Raw genomic sequence first — 21,020 nt, forward strand, 5'->3', positions numbered from 1 at the left:
AGCTGTATCTTCTCATCTCTTCTCATCTCTTCTAGCTTTAAATTGTATCAGACTGAAAAAGGGTTGTCTTTCTATGAAAAAAAGATTTTCTTCAGTGTTGAACTGGGCAAAGGACAGATGGTATCAATACCCTCCTTCTTTGATGCTCAACAAGTCATTTGTTTTGCCTAGACCAGATCGTTCATATGTCTAATCTACAATGGCTGCAGTGCCTTTGAAGTGAGTTGTTCTTTCCTCTTGTGTAGATGGCTGAATTATTTTGAATAACACTTAGTTAGGGGTGCTCTTGTGCCAACAGCAAAAACAACCCAACAGAAGAATTGGTTAAAACAACATTCACTACACTGAGCTTTATTTTACTAGATTAAAATAAAACCAGGCAGCAACCTGAATGACTTATGTGCAACACACAAACAGCAGATGCAGAAACCTTGGATAACATGTAACCATGATGAACATCATAAAAGACAACTAATCGCAGAATTGCTCTGAGAGCCTGAACCTCTCCAATCTTAAGAATCACAGAACCATTTAGCTTGGAAAAGATCTCCAGATCATCAAGTCCAACTGTTAACCTAACATTGCCATGTCCACCACCAAACCATGTCTCTAAACACCGCATCTACAACATCTTTTAAATACCTTCAGGAATGGTGACTTCACCACTTCCCTGGGCAGCCTGTTCCAATGCTTGACAATCTTCTCTGTGAAGAAATTTTTCCTAAAATCCAATCTAAACCTCCTCTAGCATAACTTGAAGCCATTTCCTTTAGTTCTGACTCTTGTTCCTTGGGAAAAGAGACTTACCCCAGTATCCCACAACCTCCTTTTGGTTACTTGTGGAGAGCAATAAAGTCAATAAGAGTGATAAGAGAGTGATATGAAGCACACTTAGCTGTTTTTTTTTCCTGGTGATAGCTTGGAACACTTCCCTACTTGCTAAGATAAACTTCAAAATACACTACTAAAACCCCCCCCCCCCAACTCCCAAAATTATCAGAAAAGCAACTTCTCCTTCTAACCCTTTTGTTTTGTAGCAAAAAGTTAATTAAAGAAACCTTGCACTTTGGCACCAGAACAGACTTTTCCATTGATTTTCATCATGGCAGAATTCTATTTTTTCAGTTTACACAAGGTTTGGTTTAATTTCATTCTTCTCTAGCATCACTGTCTAATAAACTGTTATCCTTGGCCTCCTCTCTTTGCCACAGTTAGTCATCTCCTCTTCTCCAGACATACATGAGACCATTTTCAAAATGGATCAAAGACATGATCCAAGCGGGGAAAACTAATCCCCAAGTTTTTGTTTTAAACTCAGTTCATGTAACTGTACTGGTCTCAAACATAGCCCAAGAAAACAACTTGTTGGCACCTTTTTTTGAAGGTGCAGGAGCAGAAAGCAGGGTTGTCACCTTCTTAAATGGCTTTATCACCAGAGAAGTCAATGAGAAATCGCACCTCAGATTTAAAAAAAAAAACCCTAAAAATTCTCATTTTGCTTCCTCAGTGAAGTGACAGTCAAACTAGCTGTTGAAATATGACAATGATAGGCTATCAGGGACTGATGGGCTCACACTTAGAAGCCAGTGAAAAGCTCAGGGAGGATGACGCTGCCTAGCCAAAGAGAAAGCATGAGGCAAATCAGTTGGGACATGAAATGTGGAATGTAAAAAAACTACATGATCCTAGGTTGAGGGATGGCCATTTGAAGCACTGACTGAACTCACTGAACTGACTGCCAAAAAGCAATACATCCATCACTGCACTGCACCATTCCTAATTCAGCAACATTGAACTATTCACTAAAAGAATTATTTTCTCCTTTACTTAACATCTTTGGACTTGGAGACAAAAAACCTCATTGAATTATTAGAAACAAGTGATGGTGACAGTGTATATGCCAAAGAAATAATCAAAACCATACAGAGTTTAGATAGTGCAGCTTCTTGAGAGCATCACTGCCTTTGAATTTAATTTCTCAAATGTTACCCCATGTACCTGTTACTGACATCTGCAACTAATCAGACAGGACACCAGTTCTTGCACTTCCGTGAAAGCTATCCAGACAGAGCATTGCTACTGATGCACGCTTTCACATTAGACTAATATAGATTTTGGTGTGATAGAAGTGTACTGTGTGGTTATTTCAGAAGGATTACTGACAAGGGACACATATTTTTGGATATTTGGTACTAAAGCCATTAGTGACTTTTCTCTCCAATTTCAAAGTTTGCTTTATACCCCCATCGATTTATGAGCATACATTCCAAGCTAAAAGAAAATACTACTTCAGAGGAAAGGGAAAATGAAACAGATTATTTCAAAGAGTTCCAAGTCCTATCAGATGTATTTCACCTCATGATTACTACTGAGAATGATCTGGCAATGATCCAGTTTGACTAAAATGTAGAATGGCATCTCTGTGACATGTAATGGATTGAGAGTCAAAATCAGATGGTGCAAGTAGGTGGATGATGGTATAAACTATGAATGGTGGTTTATAACAAAATGAAAAGTACTCAGGATCAAAACAAAGATCAAAACCTTGTTTCCCTTATGGGTAGTCAGATGACTGACAAAAATAATAGAGAAGTAAACAAGGTCAGGTGTTGCTGATTTTATATCTGAAGAATAACTAAGTTTTGGATAAGTCATTCTGTTTCCTTCTTCAAGATTTGATCATAAGAAGCTCTGACACTAACACAGTGCTCCTTGTTACTTCTGTTAGATGTCTTCACCTTGGTCAGTAAGCAAAGGTTATGAGAAAACTTGAATGGGGGTAACTTGACTCCTCAACAACACTTGATTCATGGAAGAGATCCGATACATGAAATTAACTTGAAAAGCATTCCAAGGTCTGCTAGGTTTTGCATAAACTTTTTAGAAAGAAGAATTTCAGATTTTCTTCTCAATTATTCAGTTCCCTATTGAAGGATCTTGTAATTGAGTAGTGCTCCACAACCAAGCTCTCCTGCAAGCACAACAAACATTTGCAGAATCCATCATTCACTGTGATCATTAAACCACAGGAGAGTCAGAACCTGGCCTCTTTCAACTTTAATTTGGATTCTTTATATCTTTGTATTGAATTGGAAACATCACAGAATTCAGTGTTGTGGACAAAGTAGGACAAAGATACCAAACTGTAACCACCTCTTCTCATTGAAACCCTGAAGACAGACAGAAACATGGTTTCCCAAGGTGTGGTCCTGGTGTTATCTAAAAGAATGGGATTTGGTGCACTCGGAATGGACAGATGTCAAGACTGTATTCTGTGTTAATGCTTACTCAAAGCTCACTACCAGTTGTGTAAGCCACTACATCTTCACATTCATTTCCTGACTTCGTGTTCCCGAATTTACAACTTCACATGTGCATACCTCACAGTAAGCATATCAAAGTGCAAATCAGCACCAGAGACATAAGGCACAGCAATAATATAAATAATAAAAAGCCCTAAAATAGTGTTATACTTCAAGTAACTAGTAATACATTATGGCCGAAAACCTGGAACTATAGGTTACACACCACTATTCCAACACTCCAAACACAGAACAAACTGCCCTGGAGAGTTTATTATCTAAGCATAAGGCAAGACATGAAACAGAGCTGAACAAATGCAAAGAAGCTGTAAAAAGGTGCTAAAGACAAGAAAAAGGTCTTCAGCATTATTCAAGAATGCAAGTGTCAAGGCCAGAGAAAGGAAGGTTCAGGGATCAAAACAACAGTTTATGATATAGTGGATAAATTTTAACTGCGTGTACGAAAAGGCTATGTTGCAAGCAATGGTAGGTAGGAAAAAGAAGAGTCTTAACCACAGACTGAATGTAAGGATCCAGAAAGTAGACCAAATTAAAGATGATTTCAGGCTATGGGCACAAGTGACAGGCACAATGGTCATGTTATCTGTGGTGATCTGAAAAGGTGGCAATGAGAAAGAGATTAAGAGCTCTGTTTTAGACATTTTAAACCTGTGTTGTCGGGAAGACAGCCCTGAGGAGATACCAGAGACAAACAGATTTTTTTAGGCTAACTTTGAAACTCTACTCCATTAGAGCAAATATATAAAAATGACCGACTGTTAGGTTACCTGAAATTTCAAATTTAACTCAAAATACTTTAAAATATTCTTACTCTATAGCCATCATCATGTGTCAGCTCTCCTAATACATTTATGTTAACTGAATACAAAAGAAATGTGAAATAAATACAACCAGGAGGGATGATCAAATCTAATTTTGATACATTAGTGTCATATGCTGTACATGTTACAATAGCAGCCAGACTTAATACGAAGCTGCAGGCTATACTGAAATTTCCAAATGGCAGATTGTTCTAAGTGATACCAAGTATAATTGAAGTAATAAACGATAGTAAAAGCAAAGCACACTGTCAGGAAGAATTTAAGTATTTACTTTTTAAAATTAAATGAGTTAGGTTTCGAAAGGCAAGACAAGTGAAATAATGCAGGGCTCAATTTACAGAAAATTCCTTTTATTTATCTGTTGCATTAACCCTTGAACTCTTGCCAAAATTACTGTAATTTCTAATACCCACTTACCCAAAGGAGGGAGAAAAAAGGCTATTATATTTTCTTATGATACAACAGCTAGCCTCAACTTTTTTCTTCAAAAATGAAAGTGTTTATTATAAAAAGAACAGAACGAGCAGAGATATCTGAAGTAATGGCTTAATGCAGCTACTTTTGTCCATTAAATGTAAGCAGCACGCTGTCTACAGTGTATGTACCCTCTAGATGAATTTTTCACAAAACTTTGTCTCAACAACTATGGTGTGTTTGGGTTTTTGTTTATTTCTTTTTTTTTTTTAAGCAACATGCGTATCCAAAAAATAATCTACTAATAATTTCCAACTATAAACCCTCAAGTTCCCATTACATGTTAATAACACAATAAACACAACCCCCCCGCTATAAATGCTGGGAACCGTAAACGTTTTATGTGGTTAGGATGATGTCACGCACAACTTAGAACAGCATAATACACCAAAAGCTCAAGATGAATTAGTATTCCAATCATTAGCAACATTACTACTTTTTATTTACATACTAGGTGAATAATATCTCACTTACAATGCCTTCACTCCTCTAGGAAGTTCCTCCTAAGGAAGGAGGAACTAGACAGGTGATAGGCTGTAGAGGTACATAAACGAGCTTCCTCATTCTGTGAACTGAGTCTCACATTACTTAGTCCTGAAACTCTTTGCAAGTTTGTTCTTGTAAGGGTAGTGTAAATCCTTTTTACTCTAACCTTTAATTATAAAAAAACCAGAACGGATTGCATTATCAGCATTAAACCTTTAATTTACTATTTGCAAATTAAATACCTATTTTATATATGCATTTCAATGTTAAGTTCCTTTACACATTCAGAAGATTTTCATCAGTTCTTGAATTCACGTCTTTTCTTGCTCTTGTTCACATCTTCAGAAACAAATACTTCAGAGGTATTTTTTTTTTACTACTCTGTAAGACTGATGGAAAATAAGTTTAAAAATGGCTTAGCCCCTGAAACAGCAGAATCTTGATTTTGTAGTGGCTCAACTGGCAGGAAGAAGTTTTGCTTTAATTTAATTTATTTTCCATTTATAAGATGAACCTATCATGTACCTCTAGGCACATTTACAAAATAAAAACCAGCAGCAGTTCAAAGCCAGCTACTGTAAGTTTGCTTGTTTTTCTCCCATTGAATAAAACAGACAAAAAAAATCACATGAAAGACCTGCAGAGAAGCTTAAATCTCAGGTTTCTCTAGAGGTCATGAACAGTACATGCACTCATAATAACTACAACTCTTAGAACTCACATGGCTCTCAAATAATTTTGACAGTGTGTGTGAGCTAACCAGGATTTCATAAAACACATTCCTTTTGCTGATGTGTTCAGTCCAAGCATCATGAGTAGTTGCAGAACTAGTATATGAATTAAGACTGTTTTCCTACTCATGTCTCCTGATACCACTTGCTGGTTTCTCACAAGATGTAAACTTCAGTTGATGCTTTTCTCAAGTTTGGGATGAATTTCATAACATCTCTCTCTGGTGCTGGTTCCTTGATATCTACTGCTTCCTCCCATGCAGACTTTACTTGCTGAGTAGGAGCACTAAAAGTCTCACTCCCTCTATCTCCTTTACTTAGCCTATCATCATTAAACATGAAATGAACAGCTTTGAAACATGTCTCTATTAAATTCCATTGGAATGGGCCAAAAGGTGTTAGGGAAGGGAGGAGAGAAATAAAGAGAGGCTCATAGGCCTCCGTTCTTGGGAAAATATGCTTAAAAAGAACAAAACCAAAACACTGAGGAAAAACAGGAAAGAAAGTCACAGAGAAATAAAATATCTTAAATAAACAGTTGATCAGTAGCTGAGCCACAAATATAATTCCAATCTTTTGATACACTCTACATATCCATACAGAGCTCAAATATTCCAAATTACTGATGAGTGAGATTGTGGGTAAGGGAGGAGAGAAATAGGCCTGGGGCAAGCTGGAGTTGTTAAAAAGTCCAGCTGACAATATTTTCACAAGTTGAGGTCTGGATTAGCACTGAACCTTGCCTGGCAGGAACAGCTATATGTAGATTCAGGGTGTTCTGTGGTGGTGCATCCCTCCCTCCCCTGTCCTTGGGCTGCGCTATCATCTTAGAAGTGCTCATTAGGCCTAACAGTACCTAGGCTAAGCTCCCCTTGAGCTTATAAGAAACACTGTTTGGCACCAGGAACTTATGCTGTCTAACGAGCTCCTGTTTTTTAACAAACAGTCTTGGAAACTTATTTTTCTTGCCTGAATAACAACTCAGGTGGAACAACATTTTTGTAATTGAACTTTCAAAGACAGTTACTGAATCGAATTGTGGACAAGATGGAAAATTACTATGACTAAAGTCAACTCACTTGTGACCCCATAAACAGCGGTCCTAAGAGAGACCCTTTGAGCTCTCCTAGACCATCAGTGGGCTGCAGCCAGCAATCTCCCTCTGAGCGGGACACCTCTCAGAGCCAGCGAACTCTCAAGTTTGCTACACTCAGGTAACGGCCATCAATAGAGCCTGGGCTGATATCCCACTCCCCAAGGATCAACCCTTCACTTGTTGAGAAAATGCAAAGGCATCCGATGTGAGTACTTCACTGAACTCGAGGAGAATTTTTCACAGGTATATACCTTGTACATACTGCTTTAGGTCTGTGTGTGTGCGACTGTGAATATGCTGTAGCAAATGTGCTATGAATGCTGCTCTCTTAAATTCGTAAGTACTTTAGATTCATAAGTAAGTTAGGCCTATAAGTGAATTACTGTTGTGCTTATAGTAAATTCTATGGAATCTTTTGTTAAATTAATTTAAATCAGGCTGTTGCTTAAGTGCTGTTAAGTTTAAGTGCTGTTAAAACCTTTAGGCCTAAAACATTGTTCACCTCTGCGGCTAACTTCGGGAAGAGGTTCCACTCTGTGACTCAATGGGAGGATCTTCCTCATTGCTTTTTATCCTTACCCTTTTTTCATCCCCAGCCTCCATGTAGATCATATTTGGTTGATTTTAGTTTTAGATTGATTCATTTTATATTTTAGTCTGACTTGTCTCTGTGTGCTTTAACCATCACTAGTAAGTAGCAGACTGAACCTTGCCAATGAACTTTGTTGCACTTTCATGTTAATATTAACCCTGCTTTTGCCAATGCCTTTGCTGCTGATTCTTTGAGCAACCTACAACACTCATTCCTGACATGCTTCTAGAAACAGACATGAGGTCTTGCTGAAGTCCACAGCATTTTCAAATTAATCATTATTATTTTTCACTGTGACCCATCCTTCCCCTTGTCAATGCTTTGTAATGCTCTAATTGAAACAGATTATAAACAAACATTGTAAGGATAATTACAAGCCGTGTTTTATAAAACCCAGTTTCTGTTTAAGAAAATAAAGAAGCCAGTCACCTAGAAACAAAAATACACATTGTTCTATACTGAAACAGTAGCAACAATCTTATTTTAAAATTAGTTATTTTTTGCTATTAAACTATTTTTATAAATCATTTAACAACCTAAGTACTGCCCTGGCTCTACTTCAGGAAATAAAGAACAGAAAGGATGCAGCATCTTAGGCATACAAGCAAAAACATTTTTAATTAAAAAACACCCCACACCAACCAAACCAACCTAAGATGCAACAGGGAGGATTTAGAACTCAGTCTATAATAAGAACAATAATATTTTTTTCTTCAAGTGGAACACAAAGAACAAAAAAGTCATTAATAATTGAAGCTTGCCAGAGGCATGGCTATTTCTCTCTTTACTAACTGTCTACTGTCTAATTTAATTACAAGTATTAAACTCCATGCTGAGGTCAACCAGCTTCACTTCCTTCAATATTACACTTCAACCAGTGCTCATTAACGTGTCTACTGAATGGATTAGCACATCTGAAGATGTATGTATTCAGGTCGGGGGGACAGCCTAATGATACCTAATTGTTCATTTATAATAGGACACATGTTCGAGACTGTAAGTTATTATCACTAATGTGGAATTTATTAAATTCTAAAGAAAAAAATACCAATACAGAAAACCATTTTTTTCTTAATGCAGCTATACGAGATCATACCACTGTTGAGCATCTGTGTCTGCTCCAAGACAAAACACCTTATATGCAATAAATATTGCCTTAATATTTTTAATTATTTTTTAAAGGGAAAATTATTTTAATAGCCAAAAGATGACCCTTAAGTGAAATAAAAATCATCTTCAAAAGTACTCACCACATATTTATTAACTGGCATTTAAGGTCTCAAAGTACTAAGACATCATTCAGATGTAATGCTTTTTCTTCTACACCAACCATTACCTCTCTGCACTTTTCCTCACTTTACATGTGTTCCTGACAACAGTTGCAATGACAGCAAAAATCACCAGTATGGTAAAATTAGAATTGGTAGAGAATAATCTATACATCTTGAGCTACTTCAGTAAAATACCAATTATTAGTAGGTAAAGATGTTATGATATTTTATGTTTGGGGTGTTTTTTAAGTTACTGGATTTTCTTTGACTCTAATTGCTCTGGGTTTATTACCAAGGGAAACTTATTTAGAGACACCCACCTTTTTTGTTAAAGAGTCATCTGAATCAGAAGGCATTCTTGTTGACACATGGAACATTACTTCTACTGTTGAGGTAGCAAAATATGGAGTGGTCAATCCAGTGCTTTTGTTTTTTTGCAGTCCTCCCATAAAGCCACAATGACTTGTGAGATTAACCTAGAAATAAAGTCCAAGAAACTTTACCAGAAAAAAATTATCAGGTGATAAATACACTCTTTATGCTTTAAAATGCACTTTCAACTGAACTTTTAAAGTGAAGATTCTTTTCACAGGAGTAGTTGTGCTTTTTTCTGAAAGAATGCAGACTCACTGACTAGACTGGAAATCAACTGCTGTGCAGTAGCATTCTATATTCCATGGTCACCACAGACGCTGCTGTGAAGATGAGGTTAGAGAAAAGGAAAGGTTGTGAAAAGATTTACTGCATTATTCCCTGATCACTTGAGTGTAGTCACTTATGTGTGTTTTTTGAACTTTTTTAAATTCTGTGATACCACATCAACTTTGACCTAAGCTCTGAAGAAACTCTGTATGAGAGCCAGGCAATTTTACATTGTCTTGTTACCTTTCATATATTTTTTTGAGAAATTTTCACTCTGTGAATACGAAAAAAAAACCTCAGGAAAGTAACTGAGAATTTGTAAATAAGCTTGTAAGTCTTAGTTCTGTGGGGAATAGTCTGGCACTGAAATAAATGAGCATGCTTAATGTGTTGTTTGACTTTTAAAACAGTGACTACAGAAAGTTATATCTCGAATATGTACTTGTAATATATATAATATATATTTATATATATAAATATATATATTTTAAATATATATTTTATATACATATATAAATGTGAATACATTTAATCTTTGCCCATATGGGATATATTTGTTTTTCTGATACTAAAGGATCTAGAATTTAATGCTAAGATATTAAAATATTAGCTGTCTCATTATGGAATATTAATCCAAATTACCAACTCTTTAAACTATCTAATAATGCCTAAGAGAATTAAACCACCAAAGAAGGATATCTGAAGGTACAAATGTGTTTTTGTTTTCTCCCAAATGTGGGAAATAAACATCTATGTTCATGACAGTCAGCAGATTTCTACCAGTTTTTCTCTGTTCCTGTGTAAAAGTCAGAGTTATTATCCACACAGCTAATCTGGTAGTGCTCTTATACACCTAAGGAACATATACTCCTATATGCCTAAGGAGCAAAGAACAAACAAGACAGACACTCGTGGACAGTCCTGATGAGCACAAGTTACAAGAGGAACAAAAAACCTCCAGCTTCTTACGCAGCCAGCCAGGAGCAAAAGCCATTACTGTATTCTGTGCAACAGTGCCAAATAGAACTTTACAGTTGTATGGTCTAAAAGAAAGGATGTAAAAAAGGAAATCCTTGTAACAGTATCAAACAAGTGACTAAAGAGCTGCAAGTCCACACAGATGATAGGATACATCACATTATTTCTGACTGCTGGAAGAGAAGTAGGGTGGAGTGTGTGAACTGATACATGCCTCCAGGCATGCACGAAGGAGAGAGTATGTGAAAAGCTGCTTGTTTGTACTTTTTTGGAGTCCCAAAATTGAGCAAAGCTCAAATTTCAATGGACTTAACACTTTACAGGCTTACAGGGAAATCAAGATGCCTCCCTGAAAGCCAAGTACAGGACTGCTCATTAAAGAATGCCTGCACAAACTTTCTTAAATTGTAAGAGCTTAATTTTAAATAGCTAGTATTACTAATGAAATTAAAACAGGAATTCTTCTCTACATTCCATTTTCAAACAAGTGTATTTCAGTACTTGGGAGTAATGCTGAAGAGCCAAAGACTCAATATATAAAGGGATTTGTAATTTTATCTGTAAACAAACCTAGGATAAAAACATTTTAATAAATACCTCCCAGCCCAGACCAGCTACAAAATCCTCGTAGGCTTGACTTCCCCCAGTATTCGTAAGAATGGAGTGTTTATCTTCCTGTCCCTCGGCAACATAAAACACTGCAATCTTGTGTGTCTCTCGGCTGTAAAACAGAGGATGGTCATTGCATAACAGTGCCTTTACTAACATGAAACCAAAATATTTGAACAATACAGACAGAGTATGGCTCTTCAAGCCTAAAAAATACACAGTAGACTAAAAGTGCAACTATATGGCTTCTTTTGGATACCCTCTACATTTTCATATCCCCATTCTGTCTTTTCTAGTCTCATCTTCTCTAGAGATTAAAGTTTTGCTGTAACTGAGCAGCATTTACCCCTTTTATCACTTCTAAGATGCAGGATGGTGCTGGCTGTACCAATTGTTAATGGAATAGCCGGACTTTTGAAGTGGGCAAATGTAATGCAGGCATTATCCACACTGCACCGCCCATTATTAACAGTGCCTTCTGAACACTGTGGTAACTGCAGCTTATGCAACTCAATGAAGAATCTTTAAGTAAATAGCAATGTCTTCTGTTCACAGCTTGCTGTTAGACATTGGAGCAACTGAAGGTGGTTTCTCATACTTGTAAAACCTCCCCTGGATTTAATTTCAACTTCTACAAAAATAACTCGATTTTTAATTCTGTGCTCCAATTCCAACTAGAGTTCCGTGTCTTCAAATACCAGGAGCATTAGAACATAGCTAAACAATTAACCAAAGCTTAAAATGTGGAGACTTTGATCTATCAAAGTTTTAAAACTATTCAATGTTGTGTATATACAAATGCTCATAATTATAAGTAATTTTGACATTTGTTTATCTCATGGTATTCTACTTGCAGAATTTCACTCTACAAATAACACCAGTGCAACTTCAATATAATAAAAATAACAACAATACAGTGCAAAATACATTAATAATTCAAGAAATTATTAAAAAACACAGCTCAACTCTCACATCTATGCAATTAGAGTCACTTGAATAAAGGCACATTTAAAACAAATAAGTAGGCAGTCATTAAAAGAATTTACCATTGTCTTGAATCCAAATTTCTCAGTTCTCGAAGTAACTTCTCATTTTTCTTCAGGAGATGAAAGCTCCTTCTAAATAGAGAAATTTGTAACTCTTTTATCACCTGTTCACTAATGGATACCGAACAGTACAAGAACATTTCCAGGTCCATTCAAGAATAGTCAACAAATGCTTTTGCCTTTTCAACAGTCCTTTCTTAAATATTTAAAAATGAAGATATCTTTAAAAAAATATACATGCAATTTTTCTTACTCCAGGAAATCTTCTATATTCTACATAAATCTTCTATACTATAGCCATGAGTACAACCTTTATTTCTTTCCACTTTCTTCTGTCAACCTATTGGATCCAACTGGGATCCATCTCTTCTCTACAGAATAACGGACAGAACTCTCTTTGATGCATATATAAGCTGCCACACTTTACTAGGCCATAATATATACGCTTAGTGACAGAAGACACCCCCATTAATCTACTGTTGTAGGGAGTTAGTGCATTAAACACAGAGCTTTTGTTATTCTGAATTGCAGAAGAGAGCAGAGCATAGCTCAGTAGTCACCCAGCCAGCTGCAACAATTAAAAGAAAAAAACAAAGCAGTATGTTAGAGCAAGAAAGGCAGTTTCCATTTAATTTCAAGTGGGCTTAAGATGTTTCCCACAAAACACAGTGGAATGAGCCTAAGAACAGTACTGTTCAAAATCAGACCGCCTTGAGGAATTGAAGATCCAAAATAAGAAAGGTTGTAACACCAACGTTTTGTCCGATTCCAGTGATATCCCAGTGACACAGATGATTTCTGTTTTACAGAATATCCATTTCCCTTCATAGTAAGAAAATATTTCAATAACTCTAATATGGAATTTGACAGCAACGGCAAAAGAAGATTTCAGAAAGACTCATAAATTCTAGGATGTTAATATTTGTACATACCCACATGTATATGCAGACATGCACCTAACCACACCCCCCAAAAATAATAATGTAAACAGAGACATTACTTTTGTAACTGAACATGGTTTCTCTCCTGTTGTTCTAAACAATACCCAAACAATACCCAAGCATGGCCAATGTTGAAATACTTAGTAGGGAACACATCTTTTTCATTAGCTAACACAGATGCAATGCTCTGAGGCTGCATGCAAGCATGCTCTTCGCAGACGGAGCAGCAGGACACTATCCAGCGACACAATAGCTGAGAATATGACACTTTGAGTCTTATTCTGGCATAGAAAGGTAACGATTTTTGTAGGAACATGCATGGGAAGCAAAGAAAATACATCACTCCTTCAATTTGCCTTCAAACACTGTTCTAAGGAAAGAAGATAAATCACAATAAAGGCAACAGGTTCCTCCTTTCTATCTCTCTAAATGACAGGCTGAAATGCAGAAGAAAGCTCCCATTTTGCCCTTAGTAGCATATCTCTTCTCTTCTTTTGTTAGCTGGCCTGAGTATTTTTGGCTTAACAAGCTCTATGATCAACTACTATTAAATAGCAAGAATAGCACAATTGCTTAAAAAAAAGTTCTTAATTTGTGAGTCTTTTTACCTTTTATCCCATGAATTCATTCCCAGTATACTGAGAAGTAATCTGCAGTAGTAAAATGCTGACTGGGACTTTTGTGAGGTTGGTTCATCCTGCTCCATAGCCCTCATATTTACATCATTGAAATGCTTTTCAACAAACTCTCTCTCTTCTGTGTGCTGTTTCAGAATTGCATTGATGACATCGTTCTCTTGTTTCTCTGAGATGCAGACTGGTTGGGGAGCAGGGATGTTGAGTGAGACACCAGTTCTCTGTAAGCATTCAGGGCTTGTAACACCTAAATACTGCAGGAGCTCATCAAGGGCATCTTCTTCATCCCTAATTGTATCCCATGTTGGTACAGTGTCTCTAAATTTCCTTTTTACTTGGAATGTAATTCCATCCCTTGCAGATACATCCTCCACATGCTCAAAAGATGAAAGAGCATCTTCTGGTTTATCTTGCTGAGATAATGAAAGTGCAAAAGATGTTTGTTGTGAAGATCCACATAAAGATGACGGTCCATACAAAATGGCTGAATCCCACGAGTATTTGCCAGAGAGATCACGCACTATAATTCTAACATTTGAATTAGCAGATGCAAGTCCAGCAGACAGTCCTCCCCCAGGCATGTCGTCTTCTGCTTGGATTTGTATGCAAGACACCAAGGAAGTATTGTTTAACACAAAAAATTGAAGATTTGGGTTCTCAAAAAGTTCAGGAGACAGCTCAGGACTTTCACTGTATGGATTGTCATTGTTTTCACACACTTGACTGGTTAGCATAGCAGGACCTCCGCTCATAGGATAGTGGCCTAAGTGGTTGACTAGATGTGTTATTACAGTACGAGCAGCAACAGAAATTAATCCTTGTTGCATATGAGTTTTCACTGTAAAAGAAAGAGCACAGGTTTTAAAAGAAAAATTCAGAAAACAACACTGAGATTTAGTTATTCCTTTTGGTCTCCTCTTCACGGGTTTCAAACAGAGGATGAGCACTGTAAGTTTAGGGTACATCTAACTCAGTAATAGAAAATATGTATTTTGATGAAGACTGGTCTTCTATATAAATAGCATGAAAAATCATAAGACAGTTAAAGAAGCATCTTCATTATTTTACAGCCTACCATATCTCCTTTGCCATAGCTTTGTTATCAGCACTGTTCTTCTAAAATACACCATTTCTTATCTAGTGAAAATAAATCTTAAATTGCTGATGAAGTAGAGATCATAACTGTGTTGCAAGATGTCCATTCCAACTGCAGTGTATTTTTATATTTTTACACATCATTACACTGAGAAATACAAAGGAACATAGATGCACAAAAGGTCTAATCCATCTTAATTTCCCTGGGGAGCATACAGCTGTAGTTACCTCGAGAATAATATTGGATGATTTTAAAGTATAAAAGCAAAGAATAGGCTGTCTATATTGAACAGAATCTAACATTAGCAAAATTTTAAAAAGGAAATCTCATGTCACATGCATTTTAAGAAGTTTCAGACTAGAAAACCTTGGGAGGGAGAAAGATAAGTTAATTTTGCCCATCTTATGTGAAATTCATCCTGTAATGGTATTTCATAACTGGTATTTCATTACCAGTTTTTCCCACCTCCTTCTTTGTTGCATACATTCCCCTTGCATGTTATGCCATCTAAATTCACAAAAGAAATTTCTTAATACTTATATCACAACCTGCTAGCCCAGCACAATATTGTTATTGAATTATTTTTATCAAATCCACCCTACAATACCCATGAAGTACAGAGCCGGTCAAAGTGACACTGTCAGACAGACAACCCTCATCTAGTTCAGGGGACCCACTGAAGAACCCAGACACAAAAATATTACACTGTAGGAGAACACAGGTAGAAGAGAGAACAAGATCAATATGGCAAAGTACATGTTTTTGTAGCCTCTCTCTTGTAACTGGGCTTGGATGCCCTAAATTTGGGATTTACAATGAGAAGATAAAACAAACTGTGGGAAACATTTCATCCAGTTAATAGTTGTCAAAATCAACATCATGTTTACACAATTCCAAAACTCATATCTACTAAAATATTTTAATAAATGAGGGCCTTGAAAATTAATATAAACAAATTAGATATTTCATTTTTATTATCTGTAGCCTTCTTGACGTTTAAAATTTACAAACACAAAAATATTCAGTGATACTGAATTAAATGTCCAGATATTGATAGCATACAAGGAAATTAAGTTATAGTGCCATCTGTTGAAATATAAGAAGGAACTGGAAGCAGGTTTTATACAAGACAAACTGCAAATAAGTTGGATGCTTGAAGAAAAATGTATCAGCACAGTATTTACTAGCGCCTGGACATCGCAGAGGCTGGCCCATCTCTGTCAGGATATTTATGCTGAGAATTTAGCATTTGGCACTGCACAGATAAGTAAAGTAATACTCTTCTCAGTTTCCTAGGAGTAAAGACACGTAAGCTTTCCAGATACCTGCAGTCCCACACTAGGTAGTTTAAATGCCTCCTATTAAGTCCTGATGAGAAACCTAAAGAAATACAAGGGGCCTTTCAGCATATGTTATTACTATTACTGCTGCGTGGCAAACCAGACCACGGTTGTTTAATGCCTGTGTGCATGACTTTACACCCTTAGGAGCCTAAGGGACATATGGAAAAGAAAAGTGACATAGTATTACAAAGAGTGGAACAATGAATTTAAGTTCAGAAGGTCCATTTTCAGTCCTAACACAGCCTTTTTCTGATAACTTTGCTCTTAAATTAAAGTTATAAATCTGTCACTGTCTCTTATATAAAATGAGAACAGTACTTCTCACTGAGTCTTCTCTCAGAATACAGTACTGTTGATCTAACGATGACACAGAAACTTAAATTAGAAGTATTAAGCATACTGAAAAGTAAATTGCAAGATGCAACCTGTTACCTTGAAATAAAATAAAGAAAATTAAGCAATTTTGAAACATTTTTGCCAAACATCAAATCAGATTTTGCTGATCGTTTCCCTTAGGAATAAAAAAAAAAAAAAAAAAAAAAAAAAAAAAAAATCCCAAGTCCAGTAATGCTTTCTGAAAACAGGATAATTTTAAATTAAATTTGCAACTTAAAGGATACATATTAATAATTTATCCCTAGAAGCACATCTCCTTGATCAGGAACAACTGGACATTCAATATATTAAAACGGTTAAAATGAGTATCTCAACCACGCTCTTTGTTTCTGGAGGGCAGGTCAAAATACGCAACAATGCAAGCCATCACAGCTTTACCACAAATTCTACAAACTAAGCCATATTGTTACATGTTAAGGCAGTCTACACTCACTGCTTTGTTGACCTGTCTTCCTGAGTGAACACCTCACTGCTCTCTTTACAATGTTACTGCCTCTGGCTTGGGCAGTGTAATTTATATATGTACACGATCACTTGGTAATTTACTAGAAGCATGTCACATTGTCTATTTTTCTCAGTCCCTGAAATTACCTCTTTTGTGGAAAGGCTGAAGGTCCATCACCACTAATTTGTATTTGTGGCATGACTGAAGGATACCTGAATTTCCTTAAGATATGTTGTTAACTCTTTAATTCAGTTTTGGTTGAACAGTTTAGAAACAACCACGGTTATGTAGTGAACAAAAAACGTAATGACTGAGGGTGGAATTTAGCTCTCCTCATCCTTTTAGCCATCCAAAGAATGATGCACCTGTACAGACTGATTCATCCCAAATTGGAGCAATGGGATGAATCGCTCTCTGAAAACTCTTCTTTTTTTCTTCATTTAGAGGGAGCCTGAGAGTATTCTGCTTAGCTTAGTTACCTGTATTTTCCATTAGTCTAAACAAGTCTCACTCCTTTCTAATTTTAAACTTTAGCTATATAGACATCAGATTAGAGAGGACTCATCTCTAGAATATCCTCCATAAAACACAAACTGTGCTAATCTGGATGCACTATGTATAAAGTATTTTTTTAAAGTGTGCTTTTTGTCTCCTTTCAGTAAAAAGGTAAACAGCAAAGCCTTAAAAGAAAAGTAGTTTCTATTTCTATTTCTTAAATAAAAGCTAAGACTTAACCTCACGTGGGGAAAACCTTTTCATTAGAAATACATTAGAAAAACATAGAAATACATAGAAAAACATCAGGAAAAAAATCAATCTATGCAAAAGAGTTTAAAATATGTCTGAAGAAATATGAGTAATAGCGGAAAAATCAATTAAATCAATAACTGATAGACAACTGTGTCTACGTAATGTTACCACTATTTTCCAGTCACAACTATCTCTAACAGATTTGAGATCTATGAAGAACAAGTTTCAAAATGGTTTTGCCTATAATTGCGTAGAAATTCCCACATATGTTTATGGTCCTGAAATGAAAAGTAAAAGTTCAGAAGTAGGTTAGCAGATCACGGCACTACGCAGTCTATGTTAGCTTGTGAATAAGCTAATTAAGCCAGCTGGTTAGGTGCAGTTAATTAGCACAGTGGGTTTGTGTGGCAAGGTTTGGTAGTGGAGAGGCTACAGGGGTGACTTCTCTGTCTGATGAAGCCAATGCCAGCCAGCTCCACGTTGGACCTGCTGCTTTCCAAGGCTGAAACAATCAGCAATGGTAGTAATGCCTTTGGAATAACATAGTTAAGAAGGTAAAAAGGTTATTGGGCAGAAGCAAACTGCAGCCAGAGAAAAGCAGAGTGAGAATATGTGAGAGAAACAACTGTGCAGGAAATGAGGTCAGTGAAGAAGGGGGACAAGGTGCTCCAGCCACTGGAGCAGAGATTCCCCTGTAGCCCATGGAGTAGATCATGGTGAGGTAGGATGTGCCCCTGCAGCCCATGGGAGTGGAACAGATACCCACATGCAGCCCACGCTGAACTCCACATTGGAGTAGATGGGTGCCCAAAGGAGGCTGTGACCCTGCGGAAAGCCCACACTGATGCAGACTCCTGGCAGGAATGGTGGCACTTTGGAGCAAGAAAACTGTGCTGGAGCAGGTTTGCTGGCAGGACCTGTGACCCAATGGGGGACCTATGCTGGAGCAGCCTGTGCCTGAAGGACTAAACCACATGGAAGAGACCCCTGCTGGAGCAGTTCATGAAGAAGTGCAGCCTGTGGGAAGGACTTATGTTGGAGAAGTTCAAGGAGGATTGTCTCCTGTGTGAGGGATCGCATGCTGGAGCAGGGGAAGAGTAGAAGGAGTCCTTCCCCTGTGGAGGCAGGAGCAGCAGAGGTAACATGTGATGAACTGACTGCAGGCCTCCAGTACCCATCCCCCTGCACCACAGTAAGGAGGAGGTAGAGATTCATGATAAAGTTAAGCCCTGGAAGGAGGGAGGGGTAAGGGTGTTTTGAAGGTTTGGGTTTATTTCTCATTATCCTAGCCTGATTTGCTCCTTAACAAATTCAATTAATTTCCCCAAGTCGAACCTGTTTTGTCTGTGATGGTAATTGGTGAGTGATCTCTCTCCATCTTTATCTCGACCCATGAGCCTTTCACTATATTTTCTTTCCCCTGTTCAGCTGAGGAGGGGAGTAATGGAGCAGCTCTGGTGGGAGGCTGGCATCCAGCCAGGGTCAAACCACCACACACAGACAGCAATTGTAAGCCTGTACTGTAGCTAGAGTAGGTTGTTGTCGATACTAGCTAGAGGAACAGTTCATCAGCCTTCTTGTAAACAAGGCCAGTGATTCTTTAGATATATGAAAGCACCATAGACTTGCTATCTGCAAGTTCTGATGATGCAGTAGAAGCTTCCTAACGATGTCTTTACTGTCAGCTGCTAAAAGTTCATTCTGGTCTAAATATAACAGTTTAATATTCTTAACACCTCATTTCAAAGTTATTCTTTGTGTATCTTATACTGCAATCTACCACTTTATCTGAAGCCTACAGAAAGGAGAACAATTTCACAGATAATCTTAGGTACAAGAGATTCCTTGTGAGAGACAGAACTTGGCAAGTCACTGAAAAAAAGAGGCCAATAGTCATCTTCTTTCTCTACATCGCCTATTTCCAGAGGATTTAAGAAATCTTTGCCCTGCTGTTTATTGCATGGCTTGCTCCAGCATCTCAGTAGATCCTGCCTCCACTACATAGTCCCTAAAAGTCCCGTATCTTCATGGTCTCATACCACATCATGTTGTGGCTAAGTGTCCACAAAACTTGTGATGGATCTGACCTTGAAAAGAGGGAGGCATAACAGGGTACATAGATCTCATCCATTAAAGCACCCTGTCTTTAGAATTCTGGCATATCAGTACTTTCAGCTTTACTTGTGACCTAGGAGCCTAGCAATTCCCACCCTGCCTTTGTAGAACTTCCCTGATTTCCCTACAGCTGCTGCCCTGCTCATTTCCATTTCTTCAAAAAAATGTACTCTTTTACTCTACTAAAAGAGGTTGACTCATTGGCATACTGTTCTGCTGCTAGCTTGTACTAATTGACCCTCTGTCTTGATTGAGTCCCAGACTGGTTGTTATCCACTAGTTTTACTCCTCTCACTCCTCCAACAATGCCAGGGAGAACAGATGCTGTGTGATCGGTCAAGCATTGTCAGTTTTATTCTCTGCCTGGCAATGGGTACTAGAAGTGCCAAGGTTACAAGACCAGGGTTGCATTATAATAGTGTAGTCTACCAATTAAATTTCACAGTCTGACTTATAATTCCAGAGCCCTGAAACTTAATTTATCTGGAGAGATAAAAGGAGCATCTGAGATTACTTTTACTAAGAAATTTAACAAGAAATCATAAAAGAACAGATCACGGTCGGAAATGCAAAATGAAGATATCAATGCTAAGGCTTTGTGCAACTGTATTCATTTAAAGAGAAAGCTATTCAGGGTTGTCTTTTCAGATTGCCAGATTAAAAAAGGCACACAGCGTTTGCTGCTAACCCATAATTACAGATTATTACAGAATACAAAAGATGCCAGGCATGAAAAGCTACTACAATTCACTACACTGTAATAGAACATGCAGTGGAAGTTAATTTTGGCAAATGCTTTAAATATTAGCTTTACATAATATGTATAGGTGAGACCGTAATTAGGACAGAATGAATACTTCGAAGCCTCTTTCATTCTGACCCAGCAGATGATTACTTTTTACTAATAAGACCACAGCCATTTGACGAAAAGCCAACTATATTACCTTGCTTCATTCTTCAGTAAATTTAATAATTACAGCTTCTCCTGCCAATAGTTCTCAAATCAGACTTGTTCAATCCAATACTGAGCTTATTAGGGGACAACCCTATGTTTAGAATTCTTTGGCCAAAAAAAGTACTTGAGGATGATGAAGCATGCCTTAGACAAGGGCACAATGATTAGCCATTTTCTCTACATAAAAAACAGCACGTAGTCACTGCAGACCACAAAATCACCTGCTGTTAGCACACAGCTGCTACAAAGAGCTGCTGCATTTATCTGGTTCTTAA

The 21,020-nt window shown here is 37.2% G+C and overlaps 1 protein-coding gene across 19 annotated transcripts in view; it reads right to left on the reverse strand.

Annotated features, from left to right (window-relative positions):
* RALGAPA1 (Ral GTPase activating protein catalytic subunit alpha 1) overlaps positions 1–21,020 on the reverse strand; it is a 142,620-nt gene that overhangs the window by 41,307 nt on the left and 80,293 nt on the right. For all 19 annotated transcript variants that reach the window (XM_027726887.2, XM_039386686.1, XM_039386673.1 and 16 more), the window contains 4 exons: positions 13,619–14,483; positions 12,070–12,141; positions 11,012–11,135; positions 9,115–9,270 (listed from right to left, as the gene is read on the reverse strand). In XM_027726887.2, coding sequence (XP_027582688.1) covers positions 9,115–9,270; positions 11,012–11,135; positions 12,070–12,141; positions 13,619–14,483 — 1,217 coding nt within the window. The remainder of the gene's footprint in view (positions 1–9,114; positions 9,271–11,011; positions 11,136–12,069; positions 12,142–13,618; positions 14,484–21,020) is intronic.

This window comes from Pipra filicauda, unplaced genomic scaffold (assembly GCF_003945595.2).
Source record: "Pipra filicauda isolate LSUMZ 115617 unplaced genomic scaffold, ASM394559v2 scaffold11_size5308982_pilon, whole genome shotgun sequence".
Classification (NCBI taxonomy): Eukaryota; Metazoa; Chordata; class Aves; order Passeriformes; family Pipridae; genus Pipra; species Pipra filicauda.